The 18,937-nt window shown below is 39.8% G+C and overlaps 1 protein-coding gene across 1 annotated transcript in view; it reads right to left on the bottom strand.

Moving 5' to 3' along the window:
- TASP1 (taspase 1) overlaps positions 1-18,937 on the bottom strand; it is a 312,710-nt gene that overhangs the window by 139,435 nt on the left and 154,338 nt on the right. The window contains exons 9-10 of the mRNA XM_075564008.1: positions 12,600-12,719; positions 3,934-4,012 (exon numbers count right to left, since the gene is read on the bottom strand). Of these exons, the coding sequence (XP_075420123.1) occupies positions 3,934-4,012; positions 12,600-12,719 (199 nt within the window). The remainder of the gene's footprint in view (positions 1-3,933; positions 4,013-12,599; positions 12,720-18,937) is intronic.

Raw genomic sequence — 18,937 nt, forward strand, 5'->3', positions numbered from 1 at the left:
CCATTGAAATGTCATAATAAACTAATGAAGAAGTGGAAGCGCTCACTCGCCTGCGCCATTAAATCTGGAAGACAGCTACTTGGCCAACTGACAGAAAGAGATCCATATTGGTATCCATTCCAAAGAAAAGTGGCCAACATATTTCTCAAATTCTATTACAATATAATTGATATTGCATTCAAGTAAAATGTTTATGAAACCACCCAACAATTAGTGCAGCAGTACATTGATAGACCTATAGGAAACCTCATGATAAATGGAGAAGAGATTGAATTTCTCACGGATTTTGCCTTGTTTGGATCCACAATCAATGCTCATGGAAGCAGCAATCAAGAAAGAGATCAAAAGATGTGTTGCATTGGGTAAATCTGTAGCACTGAACTCTTTTTTATGAAATAGTTTCTATTAGCATTTCATCCACATATCATGTAATTCAATAATTCAATCATATCTAGAAGAATTGTCACCATATTCAATTCTAGAACATTTTCTTCTTCCTTGTACTCATTGTTATTCATGTATTTTTTTATAATTGTGGCAACATTCTCCCAATTCCACAATTTCTATTTATATAATTCAGTGCCATTGACTAATACTCTTCATATTGTACAACCATTATTGATATCCTTTTCCAAATTATTCCACCACCATTGGCATCAACTCAATGGTCCCTATGCAACAATTCATTCCCCTACATCTATGGTAAGTAACCATTGGTCAAGTTTTTGGTTTTTTCCTCTTGTGGTTTTCTTGATCAAGTACTCACAAATCACATACTTCTATGGTTGAATTGCCTTTAAAATGAGTTGTATATGTATAATCACAATCAGTTCTAGTGCTCCCTCCCTTCTCCCAGACTCATTGTTTGCTCCCCTCACCCATGGCATACCCCCTCCCATATCCATCTATTCCATCTGCACAAACTGCACAACCTAACAGAAACAATATAAAACAAAAACAAATAAAATGGCAAGAGTAAAATAATATTAACACAAAGATAAAAATACAAATAATGAGTAAGAACGAAAAGAACACCATCAATATTTAAACAGTCATGCAAGAAATTTTTATCATGGAACAGGCAAGAAATTCAAGCCGGGTCAAGAACAAATTCAGGTTGGGTCAAGAGGGAGGTCAGCTAACCAAGTATCTAGTTGGATCCAGCATAATCAAGTTTACAATAATTTCTCTCTGAGATTAATGTTGTTTGTGTCTCTTGTCTGTAGCTAGAGGGGTCAGCCAGAGGCTTAACTGACAGATCTCTTTAGGGTAATGAAAAACAAGGATGGTACTTGAAGAACTAGGGTGTACCTCTTCCGCGATAAGGTATTTTCAATTGCCTCCTATGCATATGAAAGTTGGACACTGATGAAGGAAGGCAGAATAAGGATTGATGCATTTGAAGAAAAATAGTGAAAGTACCATGGCCTGCTAAAAGGCCAAATAGCTCTGTCTTGGGAGAATTAAAGCCAGAGTATTCCAGCTGAGCTGGGTCCAACTCACAGCAACCGTAAATAGAACAGAAGGAAACACTGCCCGACCCCTGCCAGCCTCACAATTGTTAAGTTTAAATCCATCAGTGTGGCCACTGTGCCAATCCAAAGTCTTCCTCTTTTTAGCGATCCCACCACTGTACTCCACATGATGCCCTTCTCCAGGGACTGGTCCCTCCTGCAAACATGTCCAAAGTACAAGAGGTGAAGCCTCGTGAGCCTTGCCTCGAAGGCAGTGGTTCTCAACCTTCCTCATGCCACGACCCTTTCACACAGTTCCTCATGTTGTGGGGACCCCCAATCATACAATTATTTTCATTACTACTTCATAACTGTAATCTTGCTACTGTTATAAATCAGGTGACCCCTGTGAAAGGGTTGTTCAACCCCAAAAGGGGTCATGACCACAAGTTGAGAACCGCTGCTCTAAGGAGCATTCTGGCTGCACTATTTCCAAAACAATTTGTTCATTCTTTTGGTGGTCCATGGCACTTTAAATTTTCTTCACTAGTTCTATAATTCAAATGAATTCAAATGCACTCTCCTTTCTTGTTGGAATAAAAACAGTACTACACCTTGTAGTAGGTAACTTAAAAGCAATGAAATACAATAGGTATTAAGCCCCTACTCTACATCATGAACTGCATTAAGTGCCTTTTATATGTTAACTCATCAATCCTCTCAGGAATGGCAGATATTATTATCCATTTTAAAAATATTGCTTTGTCCAAGTCCCACAACTAGTAGGGGGCAGACTCTGTACAACTCTCCAAATGTTTGACAGCTCTTACTACTCTGCTCTGCTATCTTTCTTAATAAGTAAATCCCCATGCAAGACCATGAGTCAGAGTTTACATCATCAGTCTCCTTGACCTTCACTCATTCCCTGTCATCCAGTGATGAGAAAAAGATGCTTGAGTTGATTCCTCAGGGCTAATGACCAAATTGCCTCACTGGCTTTGGAAGAGACTCGCTCTTAATCCGGTGCCTTTCAATTTTCACCTAAAATGCAAGCCAGGCCTCTGGATTTTCTGCAATAGCCTAAGACACACATCTTTGATCCTTTGACCAAACCAATGCCAAATTCCATGCTCCCCCTTACTCCCAATTTGGTCAGCCAACTCCACCATGTATTTATATTGTCAATCTCCTAACAACAGCCCTCAGAGGAAGGAAGAAAATAATCACATTAAGTCCCACAGAAAGAGGAGGGGGAGACCCGCTTCATCATTTTCAGCTTTCATGGGCTCATGATGGTCAGAGTTAACTTGATAAGGATGTAACATAAGCACTGGTTAGGTTATGGTAGCAATCTACGTTAAAAGTCTCCACTATACATCATGAACTGAAAAACTCAGATGACTTTAGTCATATGAAGCTATTTAAGAGGGAAATACCAAGTATTAATGGAGAAAAATATCAATTATCTTTAACTACCCACTGTAGGCTCCTGAATAAAATCAACTTCATGAAGTAAATACATTCTTAGTTCAACTTACGTCTCACTGCTATCTGGTGATGCTGACTCATAGTGACCTCCTATGGGTTTCCGAGACTGTAACTGTTTACAAGAATATAAAGACCAGCCTTCCTCCCAAAGAACTCCTGGTGGTAGTCCCGTAAAGAATTACAGTCTTGGATAACCATATGTGCAGTTCTAACCCGTTCTATAGGATCCCTATGAGTCAAAATAGACAAGACGGCAGTGAGAACAAAACATTACCCACCCTGAGCCCTCATCACTATCGCGGCTTCATTTTGAAGTCGCCGTGTCATCCACCTCCTGGACAGTATTCCTCTGTTGTGCTGACCCGCTCTACCAATCACGAGGTCCTTTTCCAGGGGCTGCACTCTCCTGAAAACATGTGCAGCGTGTGTGCGATCACTCTCAATCCCCTTGTTTCTAAGGAGCATTTGAGCCGTACTTCTTCTAAGATGGATTTGTTTGTTCTCTGGCAGTACTTTAAATATTCATAGTCAGCACCTTAATTCAAATGCATCAATTCTTCTTTGGTATTCCTTATTCAATTCCCAACGTTTATATCCATATGAAGTAATTGAAAATACCATGACCTGGCTCAGGCGCACCTTAGTCTGCAAAGTGACAACCTGGCTCTTCAACACGTTAAACTGGTTTATGCAGGAGATTTACCCAATGTAATACATCATTTGCTTTTTCAACTTTGGCTACTGTGATCATTGACTATGGATACTAGCAAAATGAAATTCTTGTCTTTGATCTTTTCTCAGTTTATCAAGATATATCTACTGGTCCAGGTGTGAGAATTTTGGATTCCTTTAAATTGAGTTGTAATCAGGCCTAAAGGCTGCAGTCTTTCAGTGCGTGCTGACAAATTTGCATAAAATGGTCATTAATTTTAAATATTAAATACCCTACAAGACTGAAGTTATGAAAAATGGTCATGAAAGCATCAAATACCTGAGGTACTCACAGCTGTAGAGTAGGGATTATGAGCTCCAGTGTTTTCAGCCCAGCAACCACATCCATAAAGAGCAGCCTGGGGAAATGAAAATAGATAGATAAGGCATTTCTAAAATAGTTTATGTAATTAGCAGATTTTAACAAAGGGCAAAATTCATACCCAGCTAATAAGTAATAAAGGTTGGCTTAGTAATGATGTACATCAGTAGGTGATACCAGAAGTTATGTAAATCCACCCCAAAATGGCTTTGATGTTATTTTAAACGATTTTGAAGCTATATTTTCAGCTTTTCTACTCATCTAAACATATTCATAATGTAGCAAAAGAAAGTTTCCTCTTCTCATCAGCAACAATTTTTTCACACTGACGCACTTTCCCCTGTGCTGTAGTCTTGGCAGTTAGGGATGCATCTGAGCTGATGAGATCAATGTGGCTGCTTTAAAACGGTGATTCTCAATGTACACGGGTTCTTTCAAACTAGGGGTGTGAGGTGAATTGGTGTACTTCTTGATGGGAACCTTGATGCTGGAGATTCCGATTCAGCAGCTCTGAGGGTAGGCCCAGGGGTCTTTATTAAGCAAGGCCCCAGGAAATAGGCTGCAGGTGGTCTTCCTGTTGCACTCTGGGAAACGCAGCTTTTCCTTGCCTCCCTTGGGTGTCACAAGAGGAGCTACAGTTATATACCCGAGGTTCAGTGTGTACTACCACTCCGCTAGGTGCTGCCAGAGGAAAAAACAAAAGGCCCCAAGCCAGATCAAACAAACAAATGTGTCAGGTGGCGGGATGGATTTATATGCTTGAGCAGTTAGGAACACAACAAGCTTCTGTGGCTCTGCAAAAGAACATGGTCAGCATTCCTGTTTTGTTTCCAGTAATGCCACCCAAAAATGTCTGGATTCTGCAGCTCGCCATCCACAATGACTTCCCTGCCTTCGAGAAGGAAATTGCACTTGATAAAAAGTTTCCACTCCTTAACTGCAAGCAGCTAAAAACTCTTAGCTATGACAGAGAAATACAAGGAGGAACATTCAAAGGTGTTCATGATCACATGGTAGGTAAGAATGAAAACCTTGAAATAACTTGTCGGCCAGTAAATAAATGGCTAAATAAACTTGTGTATAATAATTGCAAAAGTTAAATAGTAATAGTAAAGCAGAGCTTTAGAAACAAAAAAGATATTCGTAGAAAACTCTTGAGTGGGGGAGAAAAAGTTTAGTTGGGCCACAACATAGAGTGTTCACTACCCCTGATGAGGGAACAGCTCCCCACCGACAGTGCTGACTCTCTGGGCTGAGAGGCCCTCTTCTGAGGACTTAGGGAAAGGGCTAAGACTGGAACTGATGGCCAGACAGATGTCAGCCTACTATACCTGTTCTTATTATTTTTTACAAGGATCTTAGAATTCTTTTGCTCTAATAGCCTATCCTGAAGAAGAATCTCCATATAACATCACAGGCACTTTCAGGACTGAGAACCCATTTCCTCATGTGGGAAATTATTGAACATTCCCTTCCCACTAGTGGAAGCTCTTCCTTAGGTTGGACAACTATCTACTTTATCATAACTTCGACCTATAGACCTTGGTTCTAGTCTCTGAAAATATTGTAACCTCCCCATAACCTACCAAAAACTGTAAAAATATTCTTTTAAAGAGGTATTCTAGTCTAATTTCTCTTTTAAGAAGCCCTAGTAACACAGCGCATGAGTGCTTAGCTGTTAACCGGAGCTGCTGATGGTTCAAACTGTGAGGAAAAGGTGTTGCAATCTACTTCTCCAAAGGTCGCAGCCTTGGAAAGGCAAGGGAGTAGCTCCACTCTGTCCTACAGGGTTGCTGTGAGCCCGAATGAGCTTGATGACATGGGGTGGATTTCTCTTAAAATAGCCCAGGTTTTAAAATTATTCTCCACGGTATGCCTCTCAATCATCTTTCTCGAGAAGTAATCTGGAATCCAGAATAACATGTAAATTTAGACTCCGGTACTGATGAGTGCCAGGCTCTAATTCCGAAACCTTGCCTCAGGCCTCAGAGAAAGTAAGAAAGAATGCTGTGGTGAGCAGGGTGAAGCCTCACATTCGTGTGTCCACAGTCACCAATCCCCATTGTCTTGGACACTACCAAACACTGAGCACAATGCTCTCAGTATGTCAGCCAGCAGAAAATTTAATATTGACTTTGAAAACAACATACTTCCAAAACACACATGATGACTTAGCCCTGGTGGGTAATGTGGTAACTGAAAACTTTGTTTAACTGACTCAACACATGGGTCTTTAGAGTTTACAGTGCAGACTTATGAGATAGCCATTTAATTGGTATGCCCCCCAAAATATGTGTTACAAAGCTTAGCTTCTGCCTAGGGTTATAATCCCATTTGGGCTTGGTTGTTATTGTTAAATTAATGAGACAGATGTATACCTTAAATGAATCTATTTTATGATATAAAACAGATTAAGCAAGCAAGGAAAAGAAGCAGAGATAAAGGAAGAGAGGTGACATGCAACATAAAGATTGCCAAGGACAGGGCTGGATAAAGGACAATGTAACCAAGAGGAATTCCTGAGACCCAAATGAAGGCTGGACATGATAGTGGGACAAGAGGAAAGTACAAAGAAATAGAGGAAAGAAATAGGAGGCAAAGGGCAGTTATATAGATCTAAATGCAGGAACATATAGATGTAAATATATTTATATATGATGAGGGGGACATAGATCTATGGACATATATTCATAGGTTTATTATTAAGGAAACAGATGGACATTGGGCCCCTACTCAAGTACCCCCTGAACACAAGAACACTTTGTTATAACAATTCAGCAGTCTGAGATCCTCACCTTCCTGGCACGATCGCTGAAGACAACGGGTGCACAAGCAAATATGGTGAAGAAAGCTGATGGTGTCCGGCTATCAAAAGATATAGCATCTGAGTTCTTAAAGGCTGAAGATAAACAAGCAGCCATCTAGCTGAGAAACAACAAAACCCACATGAAAGAAGCATACCAGTCTGTCTGGACTCAATCGCTGAAGACAGAGCGGGTGCATAAGCAAATGTGGTGAAGAAAGCTGATGGTGCCTGGCTATCAAAAGATATAGCATCTGGGGTCTTAAAGACTTGAAGACAAACAGAAAGCCAAGTAGCCGAGAAACAACAAAGCCCACATGGAAGAAACACAACAGCCTATCAAAACACAATCACTGAAGACACAGCGAGTGCATAAGCAAATGTGGTGAAGAAAGCTGATGGTGCCTGGCTATCAAAGGATATAGAGTCTGGGGTCCTATCGGCTGGAAGATAAACAAGGGGCTATCTAACTGAGAAACAACAAAGTCCATATGGAAGAAGCACAACAGCCTGTGAGACCACAAGGTGTCGAAGGTGTTATCAGGCATCAAAGACCAAAAAAAAAAATAATAATCATAGCATTGTGAATGAGGGGGAGTGCAGAGTGGGGACCCAAGGACCATCTGTGGAAAATTGGGCATCCCTTGCAGAAGGGCCACGGGGAGGAGATGAGCCAGTCAGGGTACAGTGTAGCAACTATGAAACATACAAATTTCCTCTAGTTCTTGAATGTTTCCTCCCCCCACTATCATGAACCCAGTTCTACCTCACAAATCCTGCTGAACCGGAGGAAGTACACTGGTAAAGATAAGAAGTGTAAACACAGGAATTCAGGACAGATGACTCCCTCAGGACCAGTGGTGACAGTGGTGATACCAAGAGGGTGGAGAGAAGTTGAATGAGAAAGAGGGAACAGATTACAAGGATTTACATATAACCTTCTCTTGGGGGACAGACAGTAGAGAAGTGGGTGGAAGGAGACATCAGACAGTGTAAGATATGACAAAATAATAATAATTTATAAATTATCAAGGGTTCATGGGGGAGCGGTGACTGGGAAGGAAGGGCAAAAATGAGAAGCTGATACCAAGGACTCAAGTAGAAAGCAAATGTTTTGAGAATGATGAGGGAAACAAATGTACAAAAGTGCTTGACACAATGGATGTATGTATGGATTGTGGTAAGAGTTGTGCGAGCCCCCAATAAAATTATATATATAATATATGCATATATGTGTGTATATCTATGTATGTATATATACATATGTATAAGATCACCAAGGAACCAGGAGACAGATACTGAAATGACCAGAATCTTCCTCCAAAACCAACAGAAAGCCTTTCCTTCAAGCTGGCACCTTGTATTCACACCTCTAGTTTTGTAAACTGTGGGAAAGTAAACCTGTTAATGCCACCTACTTGGTATTTCTGTTACAGCAGCACTAGATAACGAAGACACCCTCATGTAGGTGCCAAATCAGGTAACCCCTCAGAGAACATCCTATCCCAATAGGCTGGGCTATTCCTCCTTCATCCACAGCCCTGGGTATTTTCCTACTGTCATTTCGAGTCCCTGGAATTGACTTGGAAAAGGGCCTACACAATACCAACATAGTAAATATGGTCAACTCTTAGAAATCCACTGGAAATCATCTCTTTCTAGAAAGGTAAGATTGATTACCACTCTTTTTTTCCTTCACTCTCAGCAAATTTCCTTTATAGTATTTTCTGTGGTTAATATTACAAACTACAGTCATTTCCCTCCACAACCTTCTCAAATTGGTTAGATTGAGATGATACTGCCTACTCTTCATAGCAACCCTGCAGGGTAGGGGAGAACTGCCCCAATGGGTTTCTGAGACATTTTCTCCTGAGGAGTGGTGGATGGTTTTGAACCTCTGACCTTGGTGTTAGCAGCCCAATGAGTAACTACTACACCATTAAGATAAAGAGTCAGAGGATTTTTTTAAATCACTGTTTTAGGCACAGCACAGCCCCCTTAGCCAGGTCTAAAACACAAACTGCAGGGGAAAGACTGGGTTTTCTACTTCTACAAAAAATTGCAATTTTAACTGATGTCAACAGCTCAAGTAGAAAGCAAATGTTTTGAGAATGATGATGGCAACAAATGTATAAATGTGCTTGACCCAATGGATGGATGTACGGATTGTGATAGGCATTGTACAAACCCGCAATAAAATGATTTAAAAAATAAAATATATATAATATAAAATAAAATTGCAATCTTAGAAAACCGCAGGGGATCACTATGAGTCAACAATGACTCCATAGCTGTGAGAAAATACATACTGAAATGTATGGCCAGCAAGTCAATCCCAACTCACAATGATTCTATAGGAGAGGGTAGAACTGCCTCCGTATGTTTCCACGACTGTCGCTCTTTAAGGGAACAGAAAGCCTCATCCTTCTCCCTTAGTGCACCTGGGGGCTTAGAACTGCTGACCTTGTGGTTAGGGGCCCAAAGCACAGTACACCACCAGGGTTTCTAAAACAACAAACAAATAAGCAAAAACTAAAACAAAATCAAGGTTTCTTCTTTTTGGTACTAAAATTGCAGTAAGGATATTGCTATGAGGTAAAATCAATAATATAAGTGCTATTATAATTTATTATTAAAATCATCCATTTTTTCTAGATCTTAGTTTCTTTTATAAAATGAAGATAATAAGATATCTGCTTCATGGTATTACCCTAGAATTACAAGAATTAGTACACATGCTGACCAAAGTGTCTAGTACATAAAAATAATTTAGAGTGTAGAAGGGAAAAAAGAGGAACTGATACCAAGGGCTCAATAGAAAGTAAGTGTCTACAAAAGAATGAAGGCAACATATATAAAAATATGCCTGATTTAATTGATGTATGGATTGTGATAAGAGTTCTAAGAGCCCCCAATAAAATGATTTAAAAAATAGTTCATTTAAATAAATAGTATCTCTATTTGAACAAGGATTTTACTTTTCAAGTCTCTAAATCATGTACTAATTCTTTCTATTAAGTTTTGTTCATTCTATTTTGCCAAAATAAACTTTTAAAAGATCAAATAAATTTTAAAAAATTTTCTTACTAATATTTTTACATTGATAACACATTGACATGAGAATGTTTTAGCTATATTAAAATGAATGAAAATTTTTATTAAAAAAGTAGCTTTCATCACCATGGCCTCTCATCACTTGATTGCATATGCGTATTTCCAGGCTTTCTAGTTTTGGTTTTTTAATCTAAGTGTACTTTATTCCCATTAGGCAACAATTATCCACTAAGCGCCTCTATTCCTCTCCTCAACATCATTCCCTAATTTTCCACCTCTCACAAATTAGAAAAACTAGCCAAGTGGGGCAAACCAACATCGAGGTTTTATAGAAAGACGTATTTGTTTTTTCAGGACAGTCCCTGACATGTACCCACTATGCAACAAGGGCTCCTCGGCAGGCAAAGAGTAGCACAAAATTAATTAATCTCTCCCCTGTCCACCCAATACAGATTTGCATTACTTAAGGCTTTGCCAAGCTCACTCTACTCCAAGCATTTGCTAGCAACTCTGACCAAACCAACCATCAAATGTGAGGAACTACAAAAAGGACACGGAGGAGCCACATCTGACCTTCTTGAGTTTCCCTCTAGCTAAGGGGCAGAGGTTAGACAGGTACAGGCAGAGGGTAGGATGCCTCTACCCTCTATCTTCCTTCTCTTTTTTCTGACACCAATGATTCGTCCCACAGAATTCTGCATCTCTGCTGGGGTCAGTAAATCCTTGCCATGGTCGTAAAGAACTCACAGAAAAAACTCACAATTTTGAGGGTTTATTAGGGAACTTAACAGGACACCACAAGTCAGGATCAGCAAACAGAATGGATGCAGGTACTGGCCCCACAGCGGTGCCTTTTCTCAGTCAGTAACCAAGTTTCTCTCTGATCCTCAGCCTCTCAGCCATATGGTCTCTTGGCCTCTACCTCCATGGGCCAGGAAGCCAGGCCACCGCTCCGCCTCACAGTCTCAGGACTGGTCCTTTGTTCTATCTCATGTTCTCCTTGCCTCAACCTCTGTTCTTGGCCTGGCTCGCATGCTCTCTCCTGTGGTCTATGTGCTTCAGCCTCTGGTGCCTCTGGTGCCTCTGGCCTGAGCCTCTGCCACTTCAGCCAAAGCTATCTCACTCCACTTCTAATGGTCCTGGATTTCTCTGTGTTCTTGAGCTTATACATATAGAAATGGCTTTGATGTGTGGTTTTGGCTTTTAGCAGACCTCAAGCAAATAAACATCACTGACTGGATTCACACTGTCTCCTAAAGTGGAGACTTAATCCTACCTTAATCCTGTCCATTAGCATAGAAGAGAACTCCCTCCAAAAGAAAATCATAGAGGCTAAAATGTATAATATACTATATAAGAGATAATCACTAGAAGAGCCATAGATTAAATAATTGATCTACCTTTCAGGAACAAAGTAAATATAGCATACCAAGAAGTCCCTCATATGTAACTCTAGCTCCAAAGACCAAGTGGAAACACACCCCCTTGCAAATTGCTTTAGCAGACTCCATGAGAGTCCTATTCTTTTGTTCACTCAACAAATATTTATTAAACACCTAAGTAATGTGCTAAGAAATGAGGACACCATGCTTGGTAAAGTTGAAGGGGGGTGAAAAAGAAGAAGGCCCTTGGTAAGACTGACTGACACAGTGGCTGCAACAACGGGCTTATCTTTGAAGACATTTAAATGTAACTGTGCAGACGGCACAGGACCAGGCAGTGTCTGTTCCATTGCACATAGGGTCACTATGTGTTGGAACGGACTTGATGGCACGTCACAACAACAAGCAATGTGCTAAACTGGCTTATCCTGAGAAAGCTTACTGAATCAAGTAGATTGGTTTTTAATTCTCAATTTTTATTATCAATTATAAACTAAACTATGTAGATCAGGGAGGAGGCTAAAGAGAATGTGTAATCAAACTGAGAATAAGCAAGTTTCAAAAAATCTGACCCATTTCATTATAAAAATTCATTAGTAGCTCATGTGTCAGTGACCTGAAACAGTGGTTACTCCCCCACCCCACCCCCCTGCCCTCCAGTGGTTACTTTTTAAAGTGTCTGAAATGCTTGACTGGTGGAGGAATAAAGAGAGTCAGTTCTCTCAGTTCCTTGAGGATGATTTAAAGTATGTGATTCTAAATTATTTTCCCACAAGGAAAGGCATCAACAACGTAGTCATCTAGTGCTTGCTCCTAAACAATGACATTTATAAATAATTTTTAAAAATAGAAACTCAATACATATTTGTTAAATCTCTACTAAATGCGCAGGCCAGCATCCAGTCTGCTGACAGTGGTGCAACATCTGTTATTGTTAGGCGTCACCAGTTTGATGTAACCCTCCTTGCGACAGGACAAAGGCACTGCGCAGTACTGTACCGTCTTCATATTCAGTGCTGTGTGCGAGCCCGTTGGGGCAAGTGCTGGGTCCTCCAGCTCACTGAGTCTATATTCTTTGTGACCCAGTTATTCACCGAGCATAAGGCCTTGCTTTAGCAACTAATCTTCCCTGATGGCCTGGCTAAAGTAAGCAGGACAAAGTTTCACCATTCTTGCTTCCAAGGAGCATTCTAGCTGATTAAATATCCCGATTTTGAAAAAGTATTGGGTTGATGATGTATACTGTATAAATGTTAAAGAACAATAATATCACCATTTTTTTTCTTAAAGAAAAAAAAGTCCCCACCGGTTTAAAAAGTTGCAAGTTAAATAAGTTCCACATTTTAACTGGAATAGCTAGTTTTTAAAATGCTATAATTAATTACCTGTCCCACTCTCCCTGGATGTTTCAAGGCCAAGCCTCCACTGGAGACAGCAGCAGCAACATTCCCTTCTTGATCCACAACTACAGCGCCCACTGTGTCCAAAGTGCCTGAGTCATTTTCCTGTGGAGCAAAAGTGGAGCATTTCTCAGAACAATCAGGACATAAAATAAAACCTAAGCTAATCCTTCAGTAGCACACTAAGCCATCTCCTAAAACTGTTACCAAGTTGCCATTTAAATCTTGTCCAAGTCAAAATTTATTTTCTGCTGAAAAGCCCTAAACAAGCGGTGTCTTTTATTATTTTTTCCTAAAATAAAACTTACTGCTTGGCTCTAATGATGAGACTAACATGACTTAATAACTTGATATAAATTCAAATACTTAACAACCACCTAACTGCCCACTACCACGCTGACTCACAGTGACCTTACAGAACAGAGCAGAGAGAGAAACTGGGAGGGTTGAACTGCTGACCTTTTGGTTACACAGCCAATTCATAAGGTTTACTGTAGATAAGTTACATAACTTTAATCTGTCGAATTGGCGACAGCTATGCGATAGATATATTGACAGCGACAAAGGGGGGAGCAGAGAAGAGAGCTGCCGAAGCTGCATATGCACAAACAGATGCCACACGTGATTTGGTTTCTTCCTTTAGAAGTTTCAAATTATGGTTTCATGGGCATTCGAGTTAATTGACCAAATAATGTGTTGAGTGCTTCTTTTCTACCTCCTAGTTTGTCACGTCTTGTCTCACATCTTAAAAGCTTGCAAGCAGTCATTCAACCCAGAGCAATTAGCCTCTTCGCCAGAAACAGAGTTCAGAATTGGACGAGAAAATAGGCAATTAGCCACCTTGAACAACTACCTCCTCTGCCATGAAACCAGAAACACTGGATGGTGCCTGGCTACCGTTACCAAACATGTTGACCAATGATTCCAAAGACTGCTCCCGATCATAAAGATAAAAGAAAATGAGAAAAGAATTTCATAGACTCCAGGGGTTCTGGAGTAATGGAGGGTGATGAACCCCCTGAAACTACTGCCTGAGAGAATCTTTACATCTTAACCCAAAACTCTCCCCTGACAACTGGTTAGCAGTGTAGTTTAACAAGTAAAACTGAACATTAGTTTAGCTTTAGTAGTAAAGACTGTCTGCTTGGAGTTCTTATGATCTTTTAAAAACTATTTATAGGGCAACTTGAAAGATTAAATAGAAAACGTAGGAGCAGTGAGATTATGTGAAGGAGGACAGAACAACTCAAAGAGGAAGGTGTAAATGTAATTAATGTTAATGAACTGTAAACGTAGGAACTTGATCTAATCATGTATGTATACACACACACACACACACACGTGCAGAGAAAGGGAGAAGAAGAAGAGGTGATAAAGCAAGTGTGGCCACATGTTAAAAGCTGGGCATTGGGATGAAGAGCAAATGAAAGTTATTAGTGTTCTTAGAAGTCTCTTATAGTTTGAATTTATCTAAGAAAATCATTAAATTACCAATGTTTCCTTTGGACTGTGGAAGGAGAGAGGTCCAAAGGAAAAAGACTGCTCAGTAGAATCGAGGCAGCTGCCTGAGATTCTATATTGACCCACACTATCCGGTGACGACCTGAGCAGTACAGACAGGGCTTACACCCCTGGAGAAAACTCAGAATTAGAGAAGGTCGGGGGGAAAGTGCATGAAAATCAATACAACATATACTCGAGTACGAGCCGACCCGAATATCAGCCGAGGCACCTAATTTTACCACAAAAACTGCATTAAAAAGGTGCTGAAAAACTCGGCCTATACATGAGTATATATGGTACTTACTTCTTGCCTAATAAAAAGGAGGTTACTGTAAATCATTAGTTTAATAATGGCCGTGGTCATTTTCTTCCCCTAGGGTGATGGGTGTCTGTGTTCCAGAACCCCAAACACTCATTCTATCCCACAAGCAAGAGCCAAATAGTCACACACAATCCCAACTCCAAAGCAGCTCCACCTTCCCCATGGTTTACTGCTCAGCCACGCAACAGGACTTTAAGGAACCCTGACTAAACGTTTTAAAAATGTCAACCTAAAGTGATCACCGAAAAAAGGCAATGAGTTCCTGAGGCCACCTCAGAAAACGAAACCAAATCATCCTCAAGGCCATTAGATGGATTCAAGTTTACAGCAAACCTACAGGAGAGAGGAGAGCTGCTCCCTGGGGTTCCCAAGGCTATCAAAGGGGATAAGATTAATCTCTCTCCTGTGGATTGACTGGTGGATTGAAGTGCTGACCTTGTGGTTAGCAGTCTAATGCATAACCAATTATGCTAGCAGAGCTCCTGGATGGCCACCTAAGTAGGTGTATTTAAACATGAAAAGCAGAAGTAAACTAAAGATTTTTTTAATGAAGCAAATTGAAGCTGCAAACAATCTCAAATGAAGTTTGTTAAAAGAAGGCCCTTACAGATAGTCATTCTTGCTTTTGAGTTATGGACTAAATTCTGTCTTGTTAACACAAACACATTACAAATTAGCTATACAAGCTGTCTGGTTTTGGAAATAGAAAGCTTTCATGTACATAGAAGATGTAAAATCTCAGTTTATTTCCTGTGCCTTAAATTTTGACCTGAGTAAGAAACAAGACATGAGTGGTGCCCTTCCCAAGGATGATGGCCACTGACTGCAGCAGCATCCGTGAACAAGGCAAGGTCAAGTCAATCTGATACACAGGAGAGATTTAGTTGCTATGCAATGTATGACTGTGTGACTGACCAGTCTTGAAGCAGTTCAAAGCTATAAAAATAACTTCCCTTAACTGTCAGAAAAACAAACAAATCAGCCTAGGAGGAAGTAGAGCCAAAGCATTTTTAGAAGGGAGGATGCTAAGATTTAGGCTCACGTACTTTGGACATATGATAAGGAGCATACAGTCCCCAGAAAATAACATTATGCTTGGGACAGTCGGTCAGCCAGGAATAGGAGGACTCTCAATGAGGACATTGAAAGGACACAATGTCTGCCAATAATAGACTAAAATATACAATTGTGAGGATGGTACAGGACGTTCTATTGTACATAAGATCACTACGAGTCAGGACTGATCTGTAGTGATCTTAATTATGTGAAAATCACTTCTCATAGCATTTCGATCAGAATGTTGTAAAAAGCAGAAACTTTTACGCCTGACTAAATTACTGTAGAGCAGTGACCCTTTAATCCAGTTCCTCCTGTTGGGGTGACCCCCCAATCATAAAATTATTTTCTTGCTACTTCATAATGGTAATTTTGCTACTGTTGTGAATCGGTGACCCCTGTGAAAGGGTCATTCTACCCCCAAAGGGGTCACGACCCACAGGTTGAGAACCACTGCTATGGAGAGACACAAAATTGATGTCAGAATAACTAAATTTCACATATTGTAACCTGGTTTTCAATTTTTTTTAAATCAGCAAAAAATGTACAAGCCTGTTCCAAATTAAGTTAAATATTCCTAAGGGCCTGCAACACCTTTAAAAATCAGAACTACTCCATAAATATTTAAGAATTAGGTCAGAATTCACATACGGAAAAGTAAATTTAAGGATGATGAAGTAATATTTAAGCATTTTTATGAAGTGCAGATAAGCCAGGTGAAAGACAAACATTGATATTTTAGCCATAATAATTCCATAGAGTTCATTTATTCAGTAATGAAATCTTAGAAAGGTTGAAAAACACACAATGACTATTTCTGTATAGAGCTACTATTTCACTCTTACACCCCATATATTTTGAAAACGACACACACCATACAGATACACATGTGCCTATTGTACTTGAATAAAACATGTTTTTAATTAATATTTTGATACACTATAACTAAAAAAGAACCATAAAAATTACAGTTTGCTTCAAATTAAACATTTGGGTAGACAGGTGGCAATACATAGTATATTATGGGAAAAAAAACAAAATAAAACTTTGAGGTAACCAATAAACTTGTATATAATCTCTAAATTCCAAAATTTATTCCTTGAACTTGAATGTCAAAATTTTCCTTTTTCTCTGCTAGAGGTGGTTATTACTTGGTAAATATAAGAATTAAATGAATACATATGAACTACTTTATAAATAATAAATTCCTAAACATAATAAGAGTCATGTATGAAAATCATCTGGCCAACATTGTTCTCAATGAGGAGAAACTGAAAGCACTTCCCCTAAAACAGGAACTAGACAGGATGCCCTCCGACCACTCTGACTCGACCCGTGCTGGAAGTCCTGGCCAGCACCATCACAAAGCAAAAACAAACCAAGGGAAAACAATTGGGCAATGAAGAAGTGAAGCTTTCCCTAATTTAATATAGAGATAACCCCAAGGATTTCGCAAAAAGATTGTTTTGAAACAATTGAAAGATTTGGTAAAGTGGTACGATACAAGATTAGAAAGCAGAAATCAATTGGATTCATACATAACAGTGAATAGAGCTCCAAAAAGAACATCAAGAATATAATACCATTTGTAATGGTCACAGTAAAGAAGAATATTTAGGAATAAACCTAACCAAAGAAACAAAATACCCATATAAAAAATTACTAATATTAACACAAATAAACAAAGGAGACCTACACAAATTGAAAAATATCATTTCAATCATAATGTTGTAAAATGTGCTCATCAGTAGAAAGACTTAATGTTGTGAAAATGTCAATACTAATTAAATCAACTTACAAATACAATGCAATTCCAATCCAAATATCAAATTAATTATTTTTCTTTAAAATGGAAAAAGTACCAACTTTATTTGGAGAGGAAAGAGAATAATCGAGGAACTTCTCAAAAAGAAGAACAAAGTAGGTCTTACACTACCCAGCCTAAAAACTTATTACACAGTTAAAACAGATTTTTTTAAAAGGCCTGGTAGTTACTGGGATAGTGATAGATACATATAGAACGGATAGAAAAACCAGAAATAAAATAATCTACCCACCGCCAACTGGTTTTTCACAAAGGCCATAAGACATTAAAAGGGCAAGGGGCATCCTCTTTGACAAATGATGCTGGGAAAATTGGACCTCCATCTGTAGAAGAATTAAATAGGACCATGCACAAAAACAAACTCAAGATGGATTAGAGGCCTAAATGTGAAACCCCAGTGGTATAAGAATCACCAATGAGAAAACTGGGACAAAGTTAAGGGCACAATTGCAAGGCACACACAATGTTGTCAGTACAGTGTGAACATTTTCCCTCCCTGCCATATGTTTTTTTAAAAAACATTTTATTAGGGGCTCATACAACTCTTATCACAATCCATACATATACATACATCAACTGTATAAAGCACATCTGTACATTCTTTGCCCTAATCATTTTCAAAGCATTTGCTCTCCACTTAAGCCCTTTGCATAAGGTCCTCTTTTTATTTTCCCTTCCCTCCCCGCTCCCCCCTCCCTCATGAGCCCTTGATAATTTATAGATTGTTATTTTGTCATATCTTGCCCTATCCGGAGTCTCCCTTCCCCCCCTTCTCTGCCGTCCATCTCCCAGGGAGGAGGTCACATGTGGATCCTTGTAATCAGCTCCCCCTTTCCAACCCACTCACCCTCCACTCTCCCAGCATGGCCCCTCACACCCCTGGTCCTGAAGGTATCGTCCACCCTGGATTCCCTGTGCCTCCAGCTCCCATATGCACCAGTGTATAACCTCTGCCCTATCCAGTCCTGCAAGGTAGAATTCGGATCATGGTAGCTGAGGGGAGGAAGCATCCAGGATCTGGGGGAAAGCTGTGTTCTTCATCGGTACTACATCGCACCCTGACTGACCCATCTCCTCTCCTAAACCCCTCTATGAGGGGATCTCCAGTGGCTGACAAATGGGCCTTGGGTCTCCACTCGGCACCTCCTCCTTCATTCACTATGGTATACACAGACACATACGCACACACACACACACACACACACACACACACATATATATATATATATATATATATATACACATACATATATTCTTTTTCTTTTTGCATGATGCCTTTGGCACCTCGTGATCGCACAGGCTGGTGTGCTTCTTCCATGTGGGCTTTATTGCTTCTGAGCTAGATGGCCGCTTGTTCACCTTCAAGCCTTTAAGACCCCAGGCACTATCTCTTTCGATAGCCGGTGTTCTTGCTCATAGGTACCTCCTGAAATAGTGACACAGTGAGTAGTTCTTTCTGGTACTGTGCCTCTGTGTACTCATCCCATCTTATCTGATTGCTTCATTCATCATTCAACATTTATGCATAACATTGTAAGTCATCAAAAATGAAACAATGCATGAATATCCATATTCTAGGCATTAGTGGGCTGAAATAGACTGGTATTTGTCATTTAG

This window comes from Tenrec ecaudatus, chromosome 12 (genome assembly GCF_050624435.1).
Source record: "Tenrec ecaudatus isolate mTenEca1 chromosome 12, mTenEca1.hap1, whole genome shotgun sequence".
Classification (NCBI taxonomy): domain Eukaryota; kingdom Metazoa; phylum Chordata; class Mammalia; order Afrosoricida; family Tenrecidae; genus Tenrec; species Tenrec ecaudatus.